Source organism: Argentina anserina, chromosome 4 (assembly GCF_933775445.1).
Source record: "Argentina anserina chromosome 4, drPotAnse1.1, whole genome shotgun sequence".
Taxonomy (NCBI): domain Eukaryota; kingdom Viridiplantae; phylum Streptophyta; class Magnoliopsida; order Rosales; family Rosaceae; genus Argentina; species Argentina anserina.
The window spans coordinates 16,371,024-16,396,595 of record NC_065875.1 but is presented as its reverse complement, the minus strand read 5'-3'; the positions used below and the strand labels follow the sequence as shown (position 1 = coordinate 16,396,595).

At 34.5% G+C, this 25,572-nt stretch overlaps 3 protein-coding genes and 1 long non-coding RNA gene across 4 annotated transcripts; 3 read left to right on the top strand and 1 right to left on the bottom strand.

Annotated features, from left to right (window-relative positions):
• Positions 1-14,277: 14,277 nt before the first annotated feature.
• Positions 14,278-17,431, top strand: LOC126790984 (uncharacterized). Its single transcript, XM_050517372.1, has 2 exons — positions 14,278-14,649; positions 16,743-17,431. Exons 1-2 carry the CDS (start codon positions 14,530-14,532, stop codon positions 17,070-17,072), a joined length of 450 nt encoding a protein of 149 aa, XP_050373329.1. The 5' UTR covers positions 14,278-14,529; the 3' UTR covers positions 17,073-17,431.
• Positions 15,332-16,746, bottom strand: LOC126790985 (uncharacterized). The gene is made up of 4 exons (XR_007671773.1): positions 16,409-16,746; positions 16,117-16,262; positions 15,679-15,970; positions 15,332-15,532 (listed from the first exon to the last, which is right to left on the bottom strand). It is a non-coding gene; the product is annotated as an uncharacterized LOC126790985 (long non-coding RNA).
• Positions 17,432-20,673: 3,242 nt separating the features above from the next.
• LOC126791247 (bidirectional sugar transporter SWEET17) lies at positions 20,674-22,648 on the top strand. The gene is made up of 6 exons (XM_050517669.1): positions 20,674-20,805; positions 20,893-20,929; positions 21,036-21,246; positions 21,339-21,500; positions 22,049-22,168; positions 22,277-22,648. Exons 1-6 carry the CDS (start codon positions 20,772-20,774, stop codon positions 22,412-22,414), a joined length of 702 nt encoding a protein of 233 aa, XP_050373626.1. The 5' UTR covers positions 20,674-20,771; the 3' UTR covers positions 22,415-22,648.
• A 1,752-nt stretch (positions 22,649-24,400) lies between these two features.
• On the top strand, positions 24,401-25,341 carry LOC126791889 (phylloplanin-like). Its single transcript, XM_050518385.1, has 2 exons — positions 24,401-24,629; positions 24,968-25,341. Exons 1-2 carry the CDS (start codon positions 24,434-24,436, stop codon positions 25,246-25,248), a joined length of 477 nt encoding a protein of 158 aa, XP_050374342.1. The 5' UTR covers positions 24,401-24,433; the 3' UTR covers positions 25,249-25,341.
• The last annotated feature ends 231 nt before the right edge of the window (positions 25,342-25,572 follow it).

The window sequence follows — 25,572 nt, the reverse complement described above, 5'->3', positions numbered from 1 at the left end:
AACATAACCGGCCATAGCAATGGAAAAGTTTTCAAACAACTGCCTCGAGACTTGCTTTAAACCATACAACAATTTATTGAAGCGACAAACCAAGTTCTCCCCCTGTCACCGAAGACCAGGAGGAGGAGATATATATTTCTTTATGAAGATCACCATGTAAAAATGCATTATTTAACATCTAATTGATGAATGGACTAATTTTGAGTAGTAGCTAAAGACAACAAACATTGAACAACACACAATTTTGACAGTAGGGGAAAATGTGTCATAATAGTCAATACATTCCATCTGAGTGAATCCTTTGGTGACCAAGCGAGCTTTATACCTCTCAATAGAGTCATCTGATCGATGTTTGATCTTATAAACCCACCAGCAATCAATGGGTGTCTTGCCAAGAGGTAATGGAGTGAGTGTCTAGGTGTTATTAGCCTTTAATGCTTGCAATGCATTGCTTCTTGCCATTCCGGATGACAAGTAGCTTCTGCATAATTGGCGGCTTGTTGACCTGGGTAATCTAAGCAACAAATTTTATAATGTGACTGAATATTCTTGTATATTGATCATCAGAATCGTTTACATCAGTTTAAATCTATCTAGGAAAGTAACTATGTCAATTACATCAACATATATCTACGATCCATCATTCTAGTAATCAAGGCTGCTGAGATCACTCCAAGAAGTAATAAGAACCATTGACCTGCTTTCATTTCTTTTATACAATCAATCTAGCTAGGTGATATACTTTCCAACAGTTTGAGGCATATCAGATATCACCAGCTGCCGGAAAAAGATCACTTGCCTTATCATTTTGTCGATAACATAGATACTATGATCATAGATATAGTTTTGTCCATCTTGGTGGCCAACAGGTTTGCTTTGTTTTAGTCAAACAAATGTTCCACAAAAACCGTGTATGTGATCATCCGGATTGTAGTCTTGTCGGGGACAAAATGACTATTCTTGTGGTAATTTTTGAATATGCACTCACCAACAAGAGTACGAAGAAAAAAAAAGTGTCCAAATCTGAATCAATCGGCCAATTCAATTGTATGGGTACTTGTCTCATTGAATTCAATATCAATGGGCATGAAGAACCTTATGAAACCTATATCTCATATATGATTGGTGCCTTTGTTGTGCCTCCAGCGCCAATGACAGACAAGAAGGTAATTTGTAAGTACCTAGGAGCGTTGGTTAATGTTTCACATCATTGAACAATCACACAAAAAAAATCAGAGTACACAAGAAGTGAGACATAGTTGATAGGAGCACTTTGTGCGACGTTCTTAACATGTTCTTACCTCAATTTGTACTTTTCTTCGCCCTTAATGTTATACTATTGAGTCATTGAGTCGTAGTAAGACTCTTGAGCGGTATTGGATGCATTTTTTGTGCTTACATGAGTTAAAAACACATAATTGGTCTAGAGTCCTAGTTTGACTAGGCATTCTAGTTAGATTTTGAAACTAATTATCTCTTCTTATAATTTTATTTTCTTATTTTCAGATTGGATTGAAGAGATAATTAAAGAAAAAAAGATGGAGCCAAGTCATGCAACAATTTAATAGAAGATGATCATTAAAAGCATAAAACATGACATGTTTTAGGGAATAAAAAATGCATGTTTTAGGGAATAAAACATGACATGATTTAAGAGATTAAAGCATGGCATTATAATATGAGAAAAGATGCAACTACCCTCATTCTTTCCTCTATATATACATGGCTTCACCTCTCAAATAAGATCACTTCTCATTTGCATTCAAGAGCCAAAACTCTACCAAAATACTACCTCAAACATCCTTCACCAAAACAGCAAGTCGTTCTCCCTCATATATCAATTCTATCTCCACTGAAATCACCATTGAAGACACACCTCCAAGGTTTCTACAATGTGTGATTCTCGCAACTCATCTCCACGGGTTTGTTCGTTTTTGATTTTTTACAATACTTTGTCTATGAAGATTGTAGTATGATGTTTGTGTGAGATTATTGTTTTGTATTAAGAATCAAAATTTTCAGATTGTTTTATTGGATTTTTGAATCTTTGCTGAATTGATGGTTTCATATTATTAATGAGTTTGTATTTATATTGTTGTGTTCTAATCATATTTCTCATACTTTTAGATAATTTTCAGATATGTGCATATGAATTTAGTGCTTGGATGCAATCCCTAAGATTGTGTTTGAGTGCTAGATTCATCAACCATATTGACACAAATCGAATCATGCCCTAAGTAGGTTCGGTTTGTGTTGATTACAAGGTGTAAAACTTCTGAAAATTTGCATATGAAACCATGGTGGGTGACGCCATACATGAAACATGTCTCCAACAAAGATTTTGTACTTAAATGTAATCTTGTTTGATTTATACTCTAAGTGTTATTAAATTCGATTGCATGCAAATTTAGATTAGGCCCTAAGTCAATTTAAATGTTAATTGAAATCTTGCATGATTAGATGATCCCCTAAGGCTCTAATTGTATTGGTGTCTAAAAAGTATGTAATTGGTCGAATTAGAATACATGATAGGTTCGAACTTGTAATTATGTGGTGTAATCGTAAATTTGGTTTAAGTTTGTTAAAGAGAAGTCAATCATGTAAATAGTAATTTAGATTTTATTTTAGTAGTTAATAATCAATCTCAAACCCCCATATTATTTATTAACACTAAAAGTTTAGAGTTCCCATCAATTCCCCGGAAAAAACAATCTATACTTATTTTATACTAACGATGATGTTTTACAAGGTTTATTATAGACGTTTTAATTAACACTATCATTTTGGTGCCGTTTTCGGGGAATTGCGAAAATCTCAATTATTTGAAGTGTTAATTTTGTACTATATTGTATATTTGTAAAAATAAATTCATGTGAACAGTACGGTGAACAGTAACATTAAGTAAAAACAATTATAAGTATTTTTTACATCTTAAAAAAAAAAGTAAATCTCTGTAATTTTTTTTAATTTTTTTTGTAAAGTGTAAAAATGTAAAAATACTTGTAAATTGTAAAAAAAAATTACTTTGTAAAGTGTAAAATAAAAAAACAAAGAAAAATAAATAAATAAAACTTTATCTTTGTAACAATAAATTTTTGTATACAGTAAACAGTAAATCGAAAAGAATTTAATAAATAAATATACATGAACAGTAATCGGTAACAGTAAAGTACGCACAGTAAATTTAAAACTTGAACAGTAACTTTGTAAAAAAAAATTAAAACTTTTTTTTCATTTTATATTTTTATGATAAATGTTTTAATTTTGTTGTAGTTTGCGTATAAGATACTTGTTACACTTAGATAAAATTTTAAGGAAGTTAAAATATTTATTTATGCTTAGTTTATTGTAAGTTATAAAGTGAACGAAATAGGTAAAGTACATTTTGTTAATATTAGTCTTAACCCTCCATTTGTACCTTACTAAGGTCACTTGGGGTTGGCTTTTATTAACACTTTGCGAGCAGTCTAACACATTTATTCCGAGCTAAGTAAGAGGCATACTATTTTTGTTACCCTGGTTCAAGGTTTACAAAATTGGATCTCAAATACCCATAGACTGACATACATCTCTGTGATGGAGTCGATAGCGGAAACATTATTTCGAGGGTGTAGCCTCCGTGGTGTCCAACAAATGAGTCATGCCTTGTGACTATCTCTAAATTTAGCTATCTAGCATTCTGGAACAAAAGAATGAGTTTGTGTCTAAACAACATATTTAGGCCGCACGTTCACCTCGCTTTATAACTTAGAAAATAAATTTGTATAAATACATGTATATAGTTTCAAAAGAAAATGATATCCTAACTTTTAAGGTATATCGGATAAAGCAAGACCCTTACCTGGGGCTGTTTTAGTCCATTGCACAAGTTAGCTCCTCTGCTCCACGTACCTTAAATGTTAGGATTATGTGTAAATGTTAGGATTGTAACATTAAAAAAAAGAATTAAAAAAATTAAGAATTAAAAAATAAAATAAAAATAAAAAAATGATTAGAAGAAAGAAGTTCCAAATGAACCAGAAAATTTTGTTATTCTATTCGAGACTTTATGTTGTTTCTAGAGAAACTCCATTCGCGTTGGGTTGGTCCATTTGTTGTTACTAACGTGTTTGCTCATGATGCAGTTGAGATTCAAAGGAATACAACAGGGAAAGCATTCAAGGTGAATGAACATCGACTTAAACCCTACTATGAGCCATTTGAGGAGCACACGTGTGAGAAGAAAATTGTGAAAGATGCGCCTAAAGGAGAATGAACATGAGATAGTCTAGGCCGAGAGACTATAAAACTCAGCGCTACATGGGAGGCAACTCATTTCAACTGTATATGTGGAGTCGTCGTCTACGGGAGTTTGAATTTTCTAATCCCTTCACTCTTATGGTTGAATTGTATATGTGTTGATATGTGATCTTATTCTATGTTTATGAATTACATTCTTACTATTGAGATTACATTGAGGATAATGTAATTTTCTAAGTGTGGGGTAGGTTTACAAGTCTGCTTTGTGTTTGTTTGTTTATGTTAAAAAATAATAATAAAAAGCTTAAAAAATGTGTTTGCTTTATTTGAGTCAATTGAGTCTTAGAATGCCCCTAAAGTCTAGGATGATTATGTCTTTAAATACATAGATGATGGTTTTGCATTCCATAAGAATAGAATTGTAAGTTTTATTGATGGTGTGGATTTGGTATGAACATGTGAGATTTGGATTGATTGATTATGACATACATGTTTTGGTCAGTTTAAAGTCCATAAAAACCTATGCGTTTTTGAGCATATATGTACTTTCTTCATGAGATGTAATATGAAATTTCATGGATGTTCATGAACCTCACTATTCTTTCCATATTCAATAACTATGTGTCATAACTTTTAATGGACTCTAAAATTTACTAGAACTCATTTTTGTGATTGTTGAAACTTTTAAGTCATAAAATGCTCTGATTTTGAAAAGAATTTATGGATCATTTTTTAGGAATACCACCACTTTAGCCAAACAACCATATATCCATATATGTGCTCTATTTGTGACCCCTTAGTTGAACCCCATTTGAGCCTACACTGAGCATTTTCTTTATCACCTATGTTATCTTCATGCTTAGTATAATTACCTATACTTTGTCTTATAGACTTGGCAGAATTCTTGTTGAGATGATGTTGTGATGATGCATGAAATAAGTGTGGGGTGGAAGACATTTGAAAAAAAAATCAACAAGCTTTTAAGCAAGCATTGCCGAGAAAGAAAAACAAGAAAAAAAATGAATGATGAACTCGGCAAGAAAAGAAAAAGAAAAAAAATTATATGTTGTCTTCCATTTGTGATCTTTGCCGAATTGATGGTTTCCTATTATTAATGAGTTTGTATTTCTATTGTTGTGTTCTAATCATCTTTCTCATACTTTTAGATAATTTTCAAATATGTACATATGCATTTAGTGCTTGGATGCAGTCCTTAAGATTGTGTTTGAGTGCTAGATTCATCAACCATATTGACACAAAACGAATCATGCCCTAAGTAGGTTCGGGTTTGTGTTGATTACAAGTGGTAAAAATTCTGGAAATTTACATGTGAAACCATGGTGGGTGACGTCATACATGAAACATGTCTCCCACAAAGATTTGGTGCTTAAATGTAATCTTGTTTGATTTCTACTCTAAGTATTATTAAATTCGATTGCATGCAAATTTAGATTAGGCTCTAAGTCAATCTAAATGTTAATTGAAATCTTGCATGATTATATGATCACCTAAGCCTCTAATTGTATTGGTGTCTAAAAAATATGTAATTGGTCGAATTAGAATGCATGATAGGTTCGAACTTGTAATTATGTGGTGTAATGATAAATTTGGTTTAAGTTTGTTAAAGAGAAGTCAATCATGTAACTAGTAATTTAGGTTTTATTTTAGTAGTTAATAATCAATCTCAAACCCCCCCTCCCCCCAATTATTTGTTAACACTAAAAGTTTAGAGTTCACATTAATTATCCGGAAAGAACGATCCCTACTTATTCTATACTAACGATGATGTTTTACAAGATTTATTATAGATGTTTTAATTAACGCTCTATCAACAGTGCAAAAACCTTTTTGAGGGAAAAAGACATTGTGGTTAGTAAATAAATTTAACTGAAAATTCTTTACAAATACACTTGTGTGGTTCTATCACACAACCATATAACTTCACCAAGTAGCACTATAACACTGCAACTGTCATAAACACCTCAGCACAATAACAACCTACTCTAACACAATAAGATTTGATGAACAATTATTTATCACAATTGCAACATCTTCAAGAGAACAACGACTCTTTAGCACACCCTTGATCTCTTCACAGACACACTCCTTTCCTTTGACTGATTTCTACAAGATTTATACTTTCGTGTTCTTCACAAAATCACTCAAGCAATACAAGATGTAAGATGAGTTTGTTCCATACCTTTTAGCACTGTTGGACGCACACAGCTAAAATCAGATAGTCTGCAAGGAAAAACAAACACACACACACACACATATATATATAGAGGTAAAGTCCAAGATCTATAAATCTCGGACTCCCCCACAATTGAGTCCCCCATAACCAATGGCACCAATCAACTTAACTTTCACACTTAATCACAAAGATAATATTCTAAAATAATTTCATCAATCTCTTAGTCAAATCAACTAAATAAGGAAAAAAATAATATTTGAAAACCAACATTTCACTGAGATAATCTTTTCCTAAAAAAGTTTAAGTCTTTATCTCTTCCTAATTGAAACACAGATTACCAAGAGTAGATACGATAAAGAGAAGAGGAGAGAGAGAGAGAGAGAGAGAGAGAGAGAGAGAGAGAGAGAGAGAGATCTCATAGTATATGAGTTTTGCTAGATGATTAAGACTTCCTAAGTTGACTAGAAAAGCCAATATCTTCATAATTTGTTGTTGATATATTAATTTACAGTGTGATTTTAATTAGTTTAACTGCCACCTCAGCTTGCTAATTTCTTTAAATATGTGAGCTTCTTTATCATGTGCTACTGAAACATCATAATATATTTGCCTTGTCTTTATGGATTGTAGATTGTTGAAGATACATATATTTGGACACATCAATTAATGTCACCATTAGAACGGATGGCTGAAAGGATTGAACAACAATTTGAGCGCGAAAAAGGTAAAGTTATAACTTTGCAGATTTGGCAATTAGTGTCTGATTGCTGAGTGTAAGGGGTTGCACTTGTAATACCGAAGCAACCTTATCTAGGGTCATTAATTTTAAGTCTCAGGTTAGTTGCTTGTGTGCTAAGGCTACGAGTTAGAAATTATTTGACATCGGAAGTGACTATCCCAAGATTTGATACCGTTATATTACTTCTAACTAGATTTTGTCCAGGGCACTACTACAATAACTCAATCACACAACACACATCAGACAACAAAATGAAGTTGATCGATTGTCTCATGACTCGATTATCTTTATACAACTAAACTTATCACTATGTGTTGTGTGATCAATGACTTTTCATTTTCAAATTTCATCACACAATACATTTGAAAATTGTGTTGTATAGATATCCTCCATCAAATTTTCACAAAATGCAAAATTGTAGAGACAACAAAATCAAACTACTAGTTTCATGAGTGATACTTTTACAACACACAATATATGTTTTGTTGTTTGAGGAAAACTCATTTTATGTATCATGTTCCAATATGTGTTGGGGGATGCTTCTGAACTTGCTAAAAATTTTGTATGATAAAAAATAAATCTTGTCTTGTAGGAGTAATCATTTATACAACTGATACAACTTTTGTACTATGTATTTAGGTTTCAAAACTTTCAACATGTTTTAAGGCATGCCATGTGCATTTGATTGTACAACAGAAAATGAATCTTGTCTTATAAGAATAATCATTTATATAACTAATATAATTTTTGTGTTGTGTTCTTCAGTTTCAAAATTTTCAACATGTTTTAAGGGATGACAAGTGCATTTGATTATACAACAGAAAATGAATTTTGACTTATATGAGCTGAGGAACGCCACTTACAATAATGGGTGAAGCACTAGTACAACAGAACATAGCTTTTTAGTTGTAGGATTTTAGTTTAGTGTTTAGAGTTTAGAGTTTGATATTTTGAATAAGGGGCTAGGATTTAGGGTATCAAATGAAATTTATTTTATATTTTGGTAAAAAATGAAATTAATTGAATACAAGGTCAATATTGTACCACATAGGTCATATTTGACTATTAAATAATATTCAAATAACGAAAATTGTTCAAAAAATCATAGAAAATAACTTAAGTGTCTGAAAATGTTGTCAAAAAACATTACGTTCACACGGTAGTACACTCTGCCCTTACGGAACTGATAAGTACTTTATATATAAGGGTTGACCGGATTGATCGAGATCTAATCGTTGTCGAAAATCAATGAAATTTGAACCTTAACTATATTTAACTATGCCTCACATTTGAAAGTTTATCTTTATTCATACTTATATAAAAATATCACTTTTTCTGTGTTGTATGAGTATGATCTTTTGAAATTTTTTTGTAAAGTACAACAACACATTTGTGAAACATTTGTTGTATAATATAGTTGGCTAAATGTTTTTGTAACTCCCCTAAACTTGCATTGGCTTCAATTTGGCCCACCGAAAAATTTCCCTCTAAAGTACAACACATTGATGAAAAATGGGTTGTGTAATATAGTTGGCTAAAAAATATTTGCATCTTACCCTAATTAAGTTTTGAGAATCCTAAAATATTTGTTATATACCTAGAGAACTTTTACTCTCTCACCAAACTCTTCCACAAAAACACTCTACCTAGAGAACTTAAAAGAAAACATTTACTTACTCACCTAACTCTTCCACAAAAACACTCTTTTCCCGCACCAAACTCTTCCACAAAAACACTCTTTCCCCGCAGCTCTCTCTCTCTCTCTCTCTCTCTCTCTCTCTCTCTCTCTCTCTCTCTCTCTCTGAAGTTTAGAGTTTCAATTTGAGCCCCAAAGTTTTCTCTTCTCTAAATTTCAAAAACAAATTGAGGTTTTCGCTTGATTAAGGTCTAACCCAGTTTGATTAAGCCTGACCATAGTTTGATTCTTGTCTCAAATTCTATTTTGCTTACTTGATTTATAGTTTTTGCTTTCTCAAATTAGAAAACCCTAACCCATTTTCAATTTTTTTTTTCACAAATTGGTCTAGGATTGTTGGTGCATGCTTTGTAGACTGCTGCTCAAATTGGTTTGGAATGATGGGATTGGAGGTCTGAGACTGCGAGTTTTGCCCTCTTCTTTTCCTGATGTCAAGTAGTGGGCTTGGTCCAAGGTGAAATCTGTGCACACAACTTGTTCGATGTAATGCCTCAACGAAAATCGCCTCAGTTTTTGTATTTTGATGCACTTAAATTGTTTTACGCAATGCAACCTGAAGTGGAAAGCTCGCTAAACAAATCGATCAAGCCTAGCCCTCCTGCTTCTAACGTAGAGGGGACTTATGTTGCTGGTGGAGGAGTCTCCGACATTATCTATATGTGGGAGGTTAGTTTCATTTTTCGTAATTGTTTTGAATTCTCCATTGAGTATAATTAGATGCATTTCTTGATGGTAATAAGTGGATGTAGTTGTCTTCTTTAATTTTTTCCAAAGCAAAAACTATTCAAGTCATCTCACCAGATCCTTCTGGTCAAGCGCAAATGGTTCATCCGTAGCAGTAAAGATGATACCCATCGGCCTATAATTGAAGGAAAAACAACCCAGTAGTCCATATTGAAATAAGTTAAGTGATTGAATTTCATTATTTTTTTAGTTCAACTACCTCATGAATTCGAAATTAGTGGAATTGCTATAAGTTATTTAATAAAAGATTCTTTTTAAATGAGGTTGTAATTCATTGCAAAGGGTTTCTTTTTAGATGAAGCTTACAAATGTTACAGTGAGGCATATTCTATAATGTGCAATGGATATATATATATATATATATATATATATATATATATATATATATATATATGGAGCAAAAGTGTTTGTGCTTTGTGTTATTGTGTGTGAATATTGGTGCTAGAAACTTTACTATATGATCTAAACTTCACAGCTTGACATTTGAACTTTGCAATTTTACTTCATGTGATAAATACTGCTATTTGTATACCCCAACCTCCTCTTTATTCTCTTACAGACGTTTTTCATGCATATATATATATATATATATATATATATTATGTTACTGCTTTTAATGCTCTTAATTATTTTTGATGCAATATGTTTGAGTTGAGTGAGTTCCTATACTTATGTGGAGGTTGAAAAAGACATGTATTGCTCTATAAAAAGCATTTGTGCAAGTATATCTTACGCCACCTGGCCATTTTCGTGATTCAAGCCTTTGTGATCCCTGATTCGAAGGTTTTTACCTTATGAAACTATAATTGAATGACAATTCTACACATATCATGATAATTTCTCAGTTGTGCTCCTACTTTATTGTAATGCTTGTATTTCCTTTAAAGATATTAATTTGGAATCATAATGTTTTGCATGACACATTGATCATTCTACATGGGTGTCATGTGTATTATTACATAAAAATAGATCCTTCAGGGCATACTAAATGGTGATGGAGCATAGGAGGAAGACTCAAATGATTATGAAACACATGCCAATATTTTGAACAAGTCGTTAGCATGGAAGAATAAATTATTTGATGAATTAAAGGTGTGTTATATTGCATTAGTTTGTTCTGTCTCATATGTTTGTTACTTAATCTTGATTTAATATCATCATTCTACATTCATAAATAATTTAAGTCATGGAGTTACTTGGACTATTGATATCATAAAAATGAACATCCTACTCACATTTTACTTTTGCGAAAACTAATAAATCTTCCTTGTTGATGAACTTGAGGTGGTTTAGCCTATTAGATAGCTATATTATTCAAATAAGTCGAGTTTATACATATTTATGTGTCTATGTGTAAGCATATATTTTTGCATGCACATATAGGCACAAACCTCTCAAATATCATATTTTTTTATAAATTGCATTTGTTTTTATCATAGACATAATCGTACACTAGATGCTTCATACATAAGAGTCATGTATAGTCTTTTTTCTTGTTCACTCATTGAATGACATTGTGCCTGTATGCTTTTTTTTTTTAATCTTGGAAGTGAACACGCCAAAAAGTTGCATGATTTGAAAACTCTGCTCTCTACTTGGACTTTTGGTATTTGGTCAAGCTCACTATATTCAATATGGTTAGAAGATATGAGTTAAATTCGGTACAGTTCAACAATCTTATTTTCTTTTTAATGAGTTAAATTTGTTTTGTTTTCTTATAACATAAAGGCAATTACTTGCTTGGCATGCGAACTATCAAATGATGGTCTTGTTCGAGTATGGGATGCTAAAACTGCTGACATTATCCGCGTGCTCAAACATTTCATGTACATTATCTTTGCTAGTTTGAGTTAGATGTTAGGGATGTATGATTACTTGCATGATGTGACACTATGGATCTATTGCTATGAATTTGTGGATCGACTACTACTCTATTAAGGATTATTTGAAATACTAAATATTTGCAGCTATTACAATTGGTTACAAAATGATTTACAATATGATCAGCATCTCTCAAAACAATTGATTCAATCAATCACACAACCATATGAAGTGAGTTAATATTAATTTTGATGTAGGAGTGCAACCCTCCAACAACTAAAAAGGATTAAGATGAGTTAGTTGTTTGACTCCACCCTCCAATAACCAAAATTGTGACAAAGTTTTAGTTGCATGAGTAAGAAACATACAACCAATTCATAAAATAAGTGTTGTTGTACAACTGAAACCTTCCACAACTAAACGAACCAAAGAATTAGTTGTACAAATGAAAGAATTCCATGTAAATTAGAAACAATATTTGTTGTATGATTTCATTAAAGACAACTAATTGTTAAAATCACCTAAACTAATTAGTTGTCTAATAAGGAACGCACAATAAATATTGTGATCTGTATTTGTTTTTTGAAAGCTACATACTGAGGAATTCTGCCGAGCATTTTGCCGAGAGACACACAACTGAATTGAACTTGTTGTATGAATGTTTCAATCAAACAATACCGCCATACACAACAGTTATGTTCTACTTCACACAACTGTGATCCACCGTTGTGGGGTGGAGTTATTGTAGTAGTGGGGGACGGTCTATCTTGGGGAGATAAATGACTTGCATGCTCTTTATTTGGGTATATATATTAGTGCTTGATGTGTGACCTAATTTGCTTATTGATTGCCAGTCATGAAGGTGATCCGCTGTTGAGATATTAATATATAGTATGATCTAATTAATTTCTGCTTGCTAATTTCTTTATCATACTGTCATGCATGTCAGTGGTGTTAACTAATGATACTTTCTTGTACTTTTGGATTAGTTATAGGTAGATGAAACACAGAACTTCGGACATCGCCCGAAAGGATTGAAGACCAAATTAAGCGTGGAAAGGGCGAAGTTAGAAATATGCAGAATTGGCATTCGGTGTCTGATTGTTGAGTGTGATGGGGCTGCCGCTGGGCTGCAATTGTAATACGGCAAGCAGTTTTATTTAGGGTCATTAGTTTAAGTCTCATGTTGGTTGCTTGTGTGCTGGGGTTACTCTAGCATATGAGAAATTATGTAATATCGGAATTGACCATGCCAAGATTTGCTACCGCTGCATTAGTACAGCCTATATCTAGGTTGTTATGCAGGGGATGAACTCCTTGCTCTTTAAATTGGGTATATTGGTGCCACTGATGTATGTCATAAGTTGCTTATTGATTGGCTCCGATTATCAACTCAGTCTACTTGACTACTTGGGTGATAATGTTTGGTATTACAAGGATATGATCAATTGCTAAACTGAAATATCAAATATGTTCAACCCTTGAAGATTTCCCGTATAGCGCGCTTTCCTTTCAATTTGGTTCTATTTGACTGAGGGTTGCGCACTTGCGCAGGATGCTCCTCCGGTGAGGAATCCGAAGCTAGCCTTGGTACAGAGGAAACTGCAGTGAACATGTTATATACTTATATATGAGTTATTGTTGTATACTTGTATACATGACTTCTATATATGTTTCCTGCAACAATTGAAGCTCTCCCAAAGGATTGTGCCTATCATTTTCTGTTGTCATAATTTGTTTGAGGTGAAGGCCGGCTGTGTATCAATCATCAAGTGATGATTGATTGCATAATATTTGCCATAAATTTCATATTTCTCTATGCATGTGTAAAACGTGATAACCTTATACTGTAGATAATAGCTAATCAAAAATGTATATCATCAACAAGGCTGATACGGACCATCATGTTAGGTGTAGCCGTGTAGGACTCACACTACTTCATTTAATTTATCTCTAAGTGATAAAATCTTAGGTAGAAAGGACGACCATATTTCAACGTTGAATTGAAACCACTGATTATGAACAGGTAGTCACTCTAAGGTGTGGTCCGTGTGGAGAATGTGTTGCACACAAGAATAATTGCAGTGGCCTACTATTGTGTATTAATAAAGGAGGGGTCGGGCTTGTCCTTCCAATTAAAAATATTGCCGACAGTTTTGTAAAACAGGTAATATATAAACTGATAATTATTTTCATACAAAAAAAAATGAAAATATCCTTTGAGCCCTTGATTAATTATCATGTAAATTTTGTGACTGTTTGGTCACATATGACATATACCTTCTAGGCTTCTACCAAGTACCACCTACATAACAAGAAGGTGATCACAGTCTTGCAACTCGTACGACTGGTATGACTTTTAGAACTTGTGCCTCTATGCTTGTTCTTTTGCGTAGTGTTTCCAAGTTCTCCTCATCCCACTTACTCTTCGAAAAAATCGCAGTTGCTAGGTTCAACAATTTCCGTCGAGAAATTATTCTCCGTAGCATGCATTTCCCTACCATGATCGAGAGCCTTTCCATTTCCCTGCGACGTCGGCATCATGCGACCATTAATTGCATACATGAAGTTTGAAAGAAGTTCAAGAAGATCAGAAATAAGCTTGTATTATGACACTTATCTTCTCATATGGAATGTGATGGAATCTGATTAAGTTGTCCGCATCAACTTGCTCCCTAGCTAGCAATGGTATTGATTGATTTGCATCAAGCGGACACTCTTCTATATATTCAACTGGAAGACTCTTATGATTCAATCCTTTGAGCAATATATGGTTATTCGTCACATTCGTATAAAATACCACGTACGTCAATGTCAATATATAATAGGGTACATGTCTTTACGTGCGCGTTTGGGGAAGCTTATAAGCTCCTTAGCTTATAAGATGAGGAGAATACCCGTTTGGTAAAAGCATAAAGAACTTACTTATCTTAAAAGCCTAAGTCATTTATGAGGAATAAGCAAAAGTGAGTGACTCCTTCCTTATGATTATAAGTCACCGCGTTTTCGTTTCGGGAATTAAGTGAACTTCAAAAATGACATTGGGTACCCTTGACTATAGCTGAAAATTACTAACTTACCAATATAAAAGCTCAGATGAACAGAAAACTTACCTGCAGAGCGCCTCCATTTCTCTTTTATTTCGTGGTAGTCTCCTGGTGTGCCTCCATTTTTCAGTTCTCCTTTCCATCTTTGAGGTTTGCAGCTGCTCAAGAGGTAAACAACTTATTTCTCCCCCTTGTTCCTCATTTCTTCTCTTTTTGTTTCTGGGTTTTGATTAGTGATTGAAATTATATATGTGTGAGATCTAGTGTTTCTGTCTTTGAAATTGAATTTCTTTACAAGTGTACTACTCTATTGTATATCATTCTTGAAAATGATACAAAATAATTCCATCAGATGTACTCTATAATATAGTCAAGAAGTTTGTAATTGTAATGGTGATTGTATATAGATTCATATCTACTCTAATTGATTCCTCTACTTGTCCTCTTTTTTTTAGGCATCATAGAATTCTAGGTTATAGGATCATCATCAGCAAGTTTAATCCTCTTACATTTCAGCTTGTACAGTTGAACATATAAACATGGCAACACACACACACACAAATAAGAAATGAGAGCTAACTTTTCACCAATTTGGAGAGGAACCAGCTGCTCTATAATATACTATTAATAAATTGTTATTCTGCTGTGGAATTTGGTTTGTACTACTTCCAATAGTGAATAGAGAGAGAAAGAGAGAGAGAGAGAGAGAGTAGAAACAATGTAAACATTGGCATTACAGTTTGTTGTGTTCAACTAGAAGATTACCAGAAATTGTATGTTTAGTTTGTTTAGAGCAACTCTAATAGAGAGGTCAAATTTTGTTGTTACTAAAGTTTACTAGAGGTAGTAAACTTTTACTGGGGGTATTAAACTTGAAAAACAGTATTTCTAAATGCCATAACACACCTTAAAACGGAGAAAAATCAACTTAGATGCAAAAAAATAAAGTTTACTGGGGTTAGTAAAAATTTTACTAAAGTTTACTAGAGGTAGTAAACTTCTACTGGGGGTATTAAACTTGAAAAACAGTATTTCTAAAGGCCATAACACACCTTAAAATGGAGAAAATCAACTTAGATGCAAAAAAAATAAAGTTTACTGGGGTTAGTAAAAATTTTACTAAAGTTTACTAGAGGTAGTAAACTTCTACTGGGGGTATTAAACTTGAAAAACAGTATTTCTAAAGGCCATAACACACCTTAAAACGGAGAAAAATCAACTTAGATGCAAAAAAATAAAGTTTACTGGGGTTAGTAAAAGTTTTACTAAAGTTTACTAGAGGTAGTAAACTTCTACTGGGGGTATTAAACTTGAAAAACAGTATTTCTAAAGGCCATAACACACCTTAAAACGGAGAAAAATCAACTTAGATGCAAAAAAATAAAGTTTACTGGGGTTAGTAAAAATTTTACTAAAGTTTACTAGAGGTAGTAAACTTCTACTGGGGGTATTAAACTTGAAAAACAGTATTTCTAAAGGCCATAACACACCTTAAAATAGAGAAAATCAACTTAGATGCAAAAAAAATAAAGTTTACTGGGGTTAGTAAAAATTTTACTAAAGTTTACTAGAGGTAGTAAACTTCTACTGGAGGTATTAAACTTGAAAAACAGTATTTCTAAATGCCATAACACACCTTAAAACGGAGAAAAATCAACTTAGATGCAAAAAAATAAAGTTTACTGGGGTTAGTAAAATTTTTACTAAAGTTTACTAGAGGTAGTAAACTTCTACTGGGGGTATTAAACTTGAAAAACAGTATTTCTAAAGGCCATAACACACCTTAAAATGGAGAAAAATCAACTTAGATGCAAAAAAATAAAGTTTACTGGGGTTAGTAAAAAATTTACTAAAGTTTACTAGAGGTGGTAAACTTCTACTGGGGGTATTAAACTTGAAAAAAAGTATCTCTAAAGGCCATAACACACCTTAAAACGGAGAAAAATCAACTTAGATGCAAAAAAATAAAGTTTACTAGGGGTAGTAATCAGCTCCATGGTCCACTTAATCAGCTCCATGGTCCACTTAATTACTAGAGTTTTGGCTGTTTCATAATATAAGAACACTAATATAGATCATCATAGTTCATATGTGCTATGCATATTTGTGTACTATATAAGAACAACTAACGTACTGGACCAAAATGAAGAACACTAAGATACTTGAACATCAACCATGTACAAATTAGATATATACATGTACAAATTTATATATGTTTGTATGTTTCATGTTAATTTATGTCAATCCTCATGTGTTATATAGATGGGATCAGCCGTATGGAATCCGGTATTAGTAGACCTACTTTGTGACTTAGTTATCAAGGAGGTGGAGGCTAATAATCAACCAAATAGTCATTTGAGCAAAGAAGTGAAGATTGTTATTGCAACCATGACTCTTCATAATTATATAAGAAGACATGCAAATCGTGATGCCCATTTTGTTCGTTGGGCAGAAATGGTGGTTGACATACCAAATGATGAGGTAGAGATGGATCATGATGGAGGGGAAAATGAGCATGGTCATGATGCACGGGAAATTGAAGCAATAAGAAATGAAATCACTCAAAGTTTGATGAGTGCGCGTATAATATGAAATTATTTGATGCAAATGAAATATATATATATTGTTATTTGGTTTTGTAATTTAGTTGAATGTGTTAAGATATTTTTAATATTATTTGTGTCAATGACAAATGTGTTTTGTTATTAAGTATAAGAAAACATAGAACATTTATTAATTTTACTTGAAGTCAATGAGAAAGTAAAAATTAAAATACTAATGTAAAAGGGTAGTGATAGATAAAAAAAGAAGTTAAAAATTCATATTGTATTTGCAAAGAATCAAGAAAGAAAATATACTCTTGGAAAATAAAAAAAATATTTTAAATTATTTGGTGTCCAAAATTGTCATTATACAAATACAAAGCATAAGCCAGTTTAAGTTTGCCAAACACTCTGTACAACTTATGCCACTAAAAGTCACTTAAAAAGCCAGTTTACCAAACAGTCAGCTACTTAACTTATCAGAAACTTATTCTCAGAAATAAGTATAAGTCAACTTATCTTATAAGTCACAGCTGCGCCAAACACACCCTACAAGTACTGTCCCCCTGTATTTGGCTTCTTTAAAAGAAAACCACATTTCAAACTTGGAGAAACAGTGCTTAATAAACAATCATCAAACTTGATAAAACTTTGTATGAATGAACTATATATTATGTTTTAAGATATATACAGTGAAAATATAACTAAAAAAAGAGTTAAACAAAAAAATTTAATAATTTCAAATCGTGCATTTGTTTTGGATAAAGATTATATATATATATATATACTAAAAAAAGTATGTGTCATTTTTTTATAAACGTCATATGAACAATCCATTGTAATTGGATGTATTTCATACGCTCGTTATTAAGTACTCAACCTGTCCAAACAGTAGAAAAGGCTCTCTCCTCTCTCCTCTCCAGCGAAATGGTGGTCGCCGCTTGGTTTTCGTGGCGGCGGTGCTGGAACCCTTGTCGGTGGTTATTTTGGTGATATCTCCCTTATTACCACCAGACCTTCAGTGGTCTCTATCACCTAAGGTTGGACATGTTACATTTGTGCTACTTTCTGAGCTTCATATGTAGTTGTCGATCATATTCTTTTCTTAAAACTATCCATGTAAGAAATTGGTTCTTCTCGGGTGGCCTAGTGTCACCAATTTAGTCATTTGACTGTCACAATTGGTCCATACGACGCTTCATTGTTCAGAAGTCAGCCTTATCCAATCAGGCAATGCACTGGTTTTGCTCTGCCTTGAGCTCATCAAGGGATCGGCTCCAGACCCCGACTAGTTTGTGTAGGACGACACTCCCTACTCGACTAACAACAAGTTCCCCAAACTTAACCGAGTCGGCTTGCCTGAACTTCGAAGGGCAGCATACATATACTCCCACACTCCTCCGATCCTGGCGCAATCTCACATATGCATGAAGTTCATATAATCAACGACGCCCACAATAGACACTCCTGAAAGCGGGACGTAACATCCTCCCTAACCAAACAAGGTGTACGTCCTCGTAGATGACATCCCCATTGTGGCACACATATCCCACATACGCCCACGATGCCTGAGAGATTAAAGGATTTCCCAAAAATCGCCCAACAAACCTTCGCACCGGACTTCAATCCGGTCCTCCCCCTAGAGGCACCTTGCATACTTGACTCCCCTAGAACCAAACTTGTCTTCATATCCCACGGAGCCCCCCGCGCTGGACTTCAATCTGATCCTCCCCCTGGAGGTACGTGTGAGAGCTTGGCGACACAACGATAACAATGTCGGTGCGGTTCTGATACCACTTGCCACGAATCTAGTCATTTGGCTGCCACACTTGGTCCATGTGGTGCTCCATTGCCTAGGAGTCAGCCTTATCTAATAGGACAATGCACTGATTTCGCCTTGCCTTACACTCATCAGGAGATCGGCTCCAGACCCTGACCAGTTTGTATAGGGCGGCTTACTCCCTTCTTCAGTGTCAAGTTATTGACTAGCGATAAGCCCCCCATACTTAACTAGGTCGGCATGCCTGAACTCCGAAGGGCAGCACATATATGCTCCCACACTTTCTGATTATGGAGCAATCTCACATATGTATGAAGCTCATATAACCAGAGACGCTCACGATACACTCTCGAAAGCGGTACGTGACACTATGCCAATTACATGCAGTTGTGTATATGCAAGACCTGCTGTACTATAAAGAAAACGTCTTCATTAGTTTGGCAGGTTGCAGTTGATAAGAATTATACCAAGAGAAGCAAAAGTATACGTATCATATATAATATATGATGATACATTGATACGGGTGGATCAGAAGTGTGAATTAAACGAAGGCGTAATTAATTTGACTCTGATCTAAATCTTATGGGAGAGATGAATGAGACGTGAGTCACGTGACATTCATAGCTAGGGTCAATTGGATTCGAGCTCCAAAATGATTCGTCGGGGGAATTTGCTGTGCTGGAATGAGCCAATTATATATGATAGACAGTGCTCTGAAAATTTACAGATCGACCACGTACAGCATTATGCATGTCTTAAACCCCACACCAAAAGTCCGATCTCATCTTCGATCACTAGTCTTTGTAACACTTGATTTTGATGCCTCTCAGCCAACGTTAGTGCCAAACGTGTTGCGTGTTGGATCCATCATATCGTCGGAGACAATAGCGGTTATCGATCCCTTCACATATAATTTTGACATTTTGTGTTGATAACATTGTTATAATTTTATATTTGATGCACTGATAGATTAAGAAAAAAAATGAGAAAAAAATCAAGGAATTAGAAAAGAAAATAAATTGATTTAAATTGATGGTATTTCAGTCATATTAAAAACTTAACAAAAAATTTTAACGGTTAACTAACAGAATGAATTAGACTGTCATCAAATGTGAATTTAAAAATATATCAATGTAAATTAAAAATTGAGGGACAAAACTGTTTTTAAGTATAAAATATAAGGTGTTACAAATATTAATCCTTAATTTTATGTTTAAATGGTATTTAACATTCAAATTCGATATATGGTACACATTATAGTGTATACGTAGTCAATGATGTTCATGTTTTTAAAATCATCGTATTTAACACCCAAAAAAACATAGAAGATAATTAATTTCTTCTATATTGCCCAATCCACAATACATGCAGAGTTGAAAAAGTTGCAAAATCTACAACTACTCCAATTCTACCCACACGAGACTGCAGTAAGGGTTTGTTAACACTTGACCTGAGTTTAGAGATTGCAGTATCCGTAATCCGTGGTTAATTAGCTAGAGACCTAGAGTTAACATACAGGTAATATATCAATATAGATAATTAGAGTCCATCCGAGTAGTCGTTATTGGTGATTGTAACGATGTAATTAAGTCTAAGTTGCATTGACGTACATATATAAATTCCAAATGATATTTATGCATCACGTGAATCTTGCACTCATACATTTCCTTAATTTTATTTTCTGTTCTGGTACGTATAGTCTTCTTTGTTTAGTAATGTAAACGCATAAAAATGTAACATAGAGCATAGACTTTTCTAGTCTTTCTCACAAATGCGTTCCATTACGCTCAACTCGATCAGACCAATCTCAAACATTATAATTTCTTGAACCCACATTGTATCATCCACAATAGTAATCTCTCTCTCTCTCTCTCTCTCTCTCTCTCTCTCTCTCTCTCTCTCTCTCTGTGGGGAAGCAAGCAGGAACGAGATCGGAGTAACGACTACCTCCGTATTGTTTCTTCCAATATGGCAACTTTGAGTTCCTATATCGGAGTTATTGGTAAGAATTAACCGAACACTCAACTTTGAGTTTCTTTACATGTATAAAAGACAATTGATAGTTAACTTTCGTTGCCAATAATTGCAGGCAACCTCATCTCAGTTCTAATGTTCCTTGCTCCTGTGTAAGAACTAATTAAGAACGTGGCTAGCTCAATTTCTATCTAAATCTCAAGCTACATTGGTCGATCTGTTTGATATTCTTGTGAAAATAACATACAATCTATGCAGCTATACATTTTCAAGAATCATAAAGAATCGTTCGACAGAAGAGTTCGAGAGTCTTCCCTACGTCTGCACATTCCTCAACTGCTTCCTTTGGACTTACTACGGAATTATAAAGCCGGGAGCTTATCTTGTATCCACCATCAATGGCTTCGGCCTTCTTGTCGAGATCGTCTACATCTCTTTGTTTCTCACATACGCCACAGCAAACAAGAGGGTGAGTATTCAAAATAATAATTATGAATAGTACATTGCTTATTAAGGATGGATTAGTAACAAGTCTTTTCGCTCTATCAATTCTAATTTCAGGCGAATACGGTGATGTGGATTGGTATACTGGATGTGGGTTGTCCAGCAGCGGCCATTCTAGTGACTTGGCTGGCGTTAAAGGGAGATGTACGTATTAACGCAATAGGGTTCTTGGGTGCTGGCCTCAATATCATCATGTACGCCTCACCTCTATCTGCAATGGTTAGTACAGCTAGCTCAAACACATTTTGCTTTTGGTCAACTTCAAACATTTCTTTTATTCTGAACAAAATAATCGATCAGTAGTGATTGTAACCTATAAAATTTAAAAATCCAACTTCGTATATAAAAAAATTATGGTTTAAAATTATTAGATTGAGCTGTTAGCTTCTTGATGATCGGCATGTTCTCGTTCCTAATTGTTAATTTGTTTCTTTACTTTTCGTGCTCTATTTTGTTTGATCATGCTCCCCCTGGACTAGGACATTTTATTTTATTTTCATATTCAATTTAAGAAGAGGACAATTTATAATTGGTGTATAGTAGTTGGATCGGATTGTACCGAAAAAGAAAAGTAGTTGAATGACTTGGATCGGAGCTAGCTGTGTTCTGAAAGCAAGCTTTGGATTTCAATTAAGAAAATACGTATGATAATTATACTTCTCTAGGCCTCTAGCCATGAATTATAGCCACGACGTACATGAAATTCATTTAATTTTTCAATGAAATTGATCAAGTGATATGTTTCCATGCCTCAATGTTCTTTTCAGAAAACTGTGGTGACAACTAAGAGTGTGGAATACATGCCATTCTGGCTATCATTCTTCTTCTTCCTCAACGGAGGGGTCTGGCTCTTTTATGCTTGGCTTCAACAAGATTATTTTCTTGGGGTAATCCTAATATCTCCTAATGATAATATGTCTTCTGCTTTTGATTATTCTTTTTTCCACCCCGAAACTAAGTCTTTCGTTAATTTTGGGTATGCATCTGCTATATAGGTGCCAAATGGGATGGGCTTTTTACTCGGAGCGGTGCAGCTCATTCTGTATTGGATTTACACAAAACCTGCAGCCAAGAAAGAAGACAAAAGCTTATCAAGTGCACTACTGGTGGAAGATGGAAGAGAACATGCATAAACATCGTATCTCATCGATCAGCTAGCTTCTTCTACTTAATCCATCAGCTCTTTAATACATACACATTATGCATTTTAGACGCCCGTTTTGAAGTTAGAAATGTACATTAGCTTATATGAGCGTTCATCGATCTGAGAGCCCATTAAGTACATATATAGGGTGTTTTGGGGATTGACATATAGCCAGTGCCTGTGATTTTGATTTCAATTGAATGATATTATGGTGTTCCTTCTACATGGGACTCTTTTGTGTTTCGAAGGGCGGGGTTCTGATCAAGTATACGCCAACTAATATGCGTCTCTTAACGTACGAGAAAAGATCACAAGTACAGACCGACCGGTGCATCCTAACTGTTTCTTTTAATTCTTTCATTTTGGGCGGAACCTTTCTGTTTTCGAATTCGTGATATCTTAGGACTAACGGTTTCACACCTAACCAACATTCGTCCATTTTAAGACTCGGCCACTCCATTCCTTAGCTGCTCCGAATTCCGATTTTGGCAGATATCGCGCTTTCTACTAAAGGTATTCCAATTTCCTTCCAAACAGTAAAGAGAAAAGAAAAGAGGATCTCAACTGATGGTATTTATATGCCTTCCGATCGAGCTGTGTGCAAAGAAAACCTTTGCCTAATTTTGTAACACCATAATTTGTTCAAGCGAAGTACATAATTAAGGATGTCAATTCATGCATATCGATGGAGTAGTTCAATATATAATATATTAAGAGATATTAATACCTTAGTGTTAGGAAATTCGGGTCACCTTCCGAATTCCCTAGCCTAAGACCGAAACTGATTGAAGATCTTCAATCAAACCAATAACAATACAACGCAACACAACAATTCAAAATAGTTGACATACGTCATCCGGTGATGGTGATGGTGGATCTATTAAACAAAAATAAGATTACAACTGAAGAACAATTTGGTTCTTCCACACTCTTAAATAATATCTCTTCTTACAACCTAAATTCTCATAATAAAGAACTCTCTAAATCACTCAAACTCTGAATGCTTGTAACTCTCTAGATTTCTGAACTCTCAAAGCTTGTAACTCTCTAGATTTCTGAACTCTCAATTGATCCACAGCAGATCATACTCATAAAATTCCTCTAAATGCAGAGTCTCCCCAAGTGCTATACTCACCCTTGACAGCTCTGCTCCCTTAACCAAGAGATACGATCTCTTGGGATGATCGCCTCGACCACGGCTCGTCGACCATACTCAAAACCATCACTCTAATGTCTTATTTATAGACTCACAATGTGTCAAACTTGTAATAAGATTAGGATTCATAAAAGGAATCATAAACCTTCACTTCTAAGAAAAACTCTAAGAATCATAGATACACTATAATAATTTACCCAAATCCTTCAGAAGTAACGAATTCAAAACAGACAAAGAGTCAGTTTTGAGCCACAATCCTAACACTTAGTATTGCCGGATGCCCGCAGGTAGAAGCAAATTTACTCGATCGATATGTGTGTACGTGTGTTAGGGTTTAGTACGCAGCTAGGGCTATGTGTGTACGTGTGTGTGTGTGTAGTCATTGGTCGATCATCATATATATATGGGGAGAGTATGAATAGAAGTTACATATAAGATCTGTCTCTTAGGATCAATGACCTGAAGAGAAAGGAAGTTAGGAGGTGACTATAGCAATGCTAGTGAAAGAGCAACCTATCCAGAGTCAAATTAAAAAACAGAGGCGTGGTTTGGAGAAGAGAAATCGATCTAGCTAGTTCTAGGTGCAGCCCACCCGCCGAGGTCGATGCTTATATATGGTTGAACGAGCTGAGCTTCCACAAAGTCTAGACAAGAATGTTATTGTCCTTGACTTGCATAATTTCCGGATCATCCAAAATGACATTCAATTTTTGTCAACATAATCTGCAGCAACTTGTCCTCTTACAGCCTATAAATTTGTTACCAGCCTGCGAGGAATCTTATAGCAAGATTAACTCTGGACTTGGTACTACCAGTTATTATTCAGTTGATATTGCTATCCAAGAAACAGCAATGGCCTCCTTCAAAACACTTCTCTTTGTGTCTCTCTTGGTTGTTGCTGCACTGGCTGCAGTTCCAATCGCTGAAGCGCAACTACTTGGCCTGATTAACGGACTTTTAGGGTTAATCCGCATACAAGGGACGTTGTTTTGCACTGCTAATGGCCGTGTCAGTAGTGCTGGCGCCTCCCTTACACCAGTATTCCCAAGTAAGTTAAAAACATACACAAGAGCCAGCGCCTCGCGACTGTCGCGAGTAATCTTTATTTTACTTTACCCAGCTGCATTCTCTGTTAGTCTGTTATATATTTTCCGGTGCTACTCTTGTATAGAATATGTATGCTATGTTACTTATAAACCCACTAACGTAAGTGATTAAACACTACTAACCCTAAAACATGAATAAACCCTGGCGTCTTTATTCATCAGTCATCACACACACATATATATACATATACTTACATGTAGACACCGTATGATATCTATCAATTGCTACGATTATGATTAATTCTGTACGATATAACTTTCCTTGTTAATTTGTACGTAGATGCTACTGTCCAACTGCAATGTGGATCTGGAAATGTGATTTCTACTGCTACTACGAATGCCTCAGGACTCTTTTCAATCCTGCTAGATCCTCTCCAGTTTGTCCTGTCTTCACTACTATCTAATTGCAAGCTCGTAGTTAACACACCGCTGTCCACCTGCAACTCTAGCTTTTCTGGAACCCAGATACTCGAATCTACCTTGCAGGTCATTGGAAACACCCTCGTCGGAATCCTTAACATCATCCTTCTCATTCCGGCCGGCTTCAACGTCATCAATTAATATCTAAAATAAGGATATATAACATGGTCACCTGCGTAGAAGTCTTGTTCCTTAATCCTAAGATGAATAAGGTCAACTAAGGATGAAACCTATTTGACGTACAAGGTACCTAACATATATATATCGTGTGCATTGATATGTCTTCCAAGTATGTAAGTCAAGATAGTTGGGATTCAGATAATCAAATTGTACAATTCACCTTTAGTACACACTAGTAGTACTAGAGTAGTATTCTCCCCACTTAGTAATGAAGTCCATGTAAGAACATGTAATCCAATAATTTGTCTTTGAAGCAAATACTTTGTGAAAGCTGATTAATATACT

Coding starts and splice junctions, on each gene's coding strand:
- LOC126790984 (XM_050517372.1), top strand. CDS start 14,530: ATGAACAGAAAACTTACCTGCAGAGCGCCTCCATTTCTCTTTTATTTC. Junction 14,650..16,742: donor GGTTTGCAGCTGCTCAAGAG/GTAAACAACTTA, acceptor TGTGTTATATAG/ATGGGATCAGCCGTATGGAA.
- LOC126791889 (XM_050518385.1), top strand. CDS start 24,434: ATGGCCTCCTTCAAAACACTTCTCTTTGTGTCTCTCTTGGTTGTTGCT. Junction 24,630..24,967: donor CCTTACACCAGTATTCCCAA/GTAAGTTAAAAA, acceptor ATTTGTACGTAG/ATGCTACTGTCCAACTGCAA.
- LOC126791247 (XM_050517669.1), top strand. CDS start 20,772: ATGGCAACTTTGAGTTCCTATATCGGAGTTATTG. Junction 20,930..21,035: donor CTAATGTTCCTTGCTCCTGT/GTAAGAACTAAT, acceptor CAATCTATGCAG/CTATACATTTTCAAGAATCA. Junction 21,247..21,338: donor ACGCCACAGCAAACAAGAGG/GTGAGTATTCAA, acceptor TTCTAATTTCAG/GCGAATACGGTGATGTGGAT.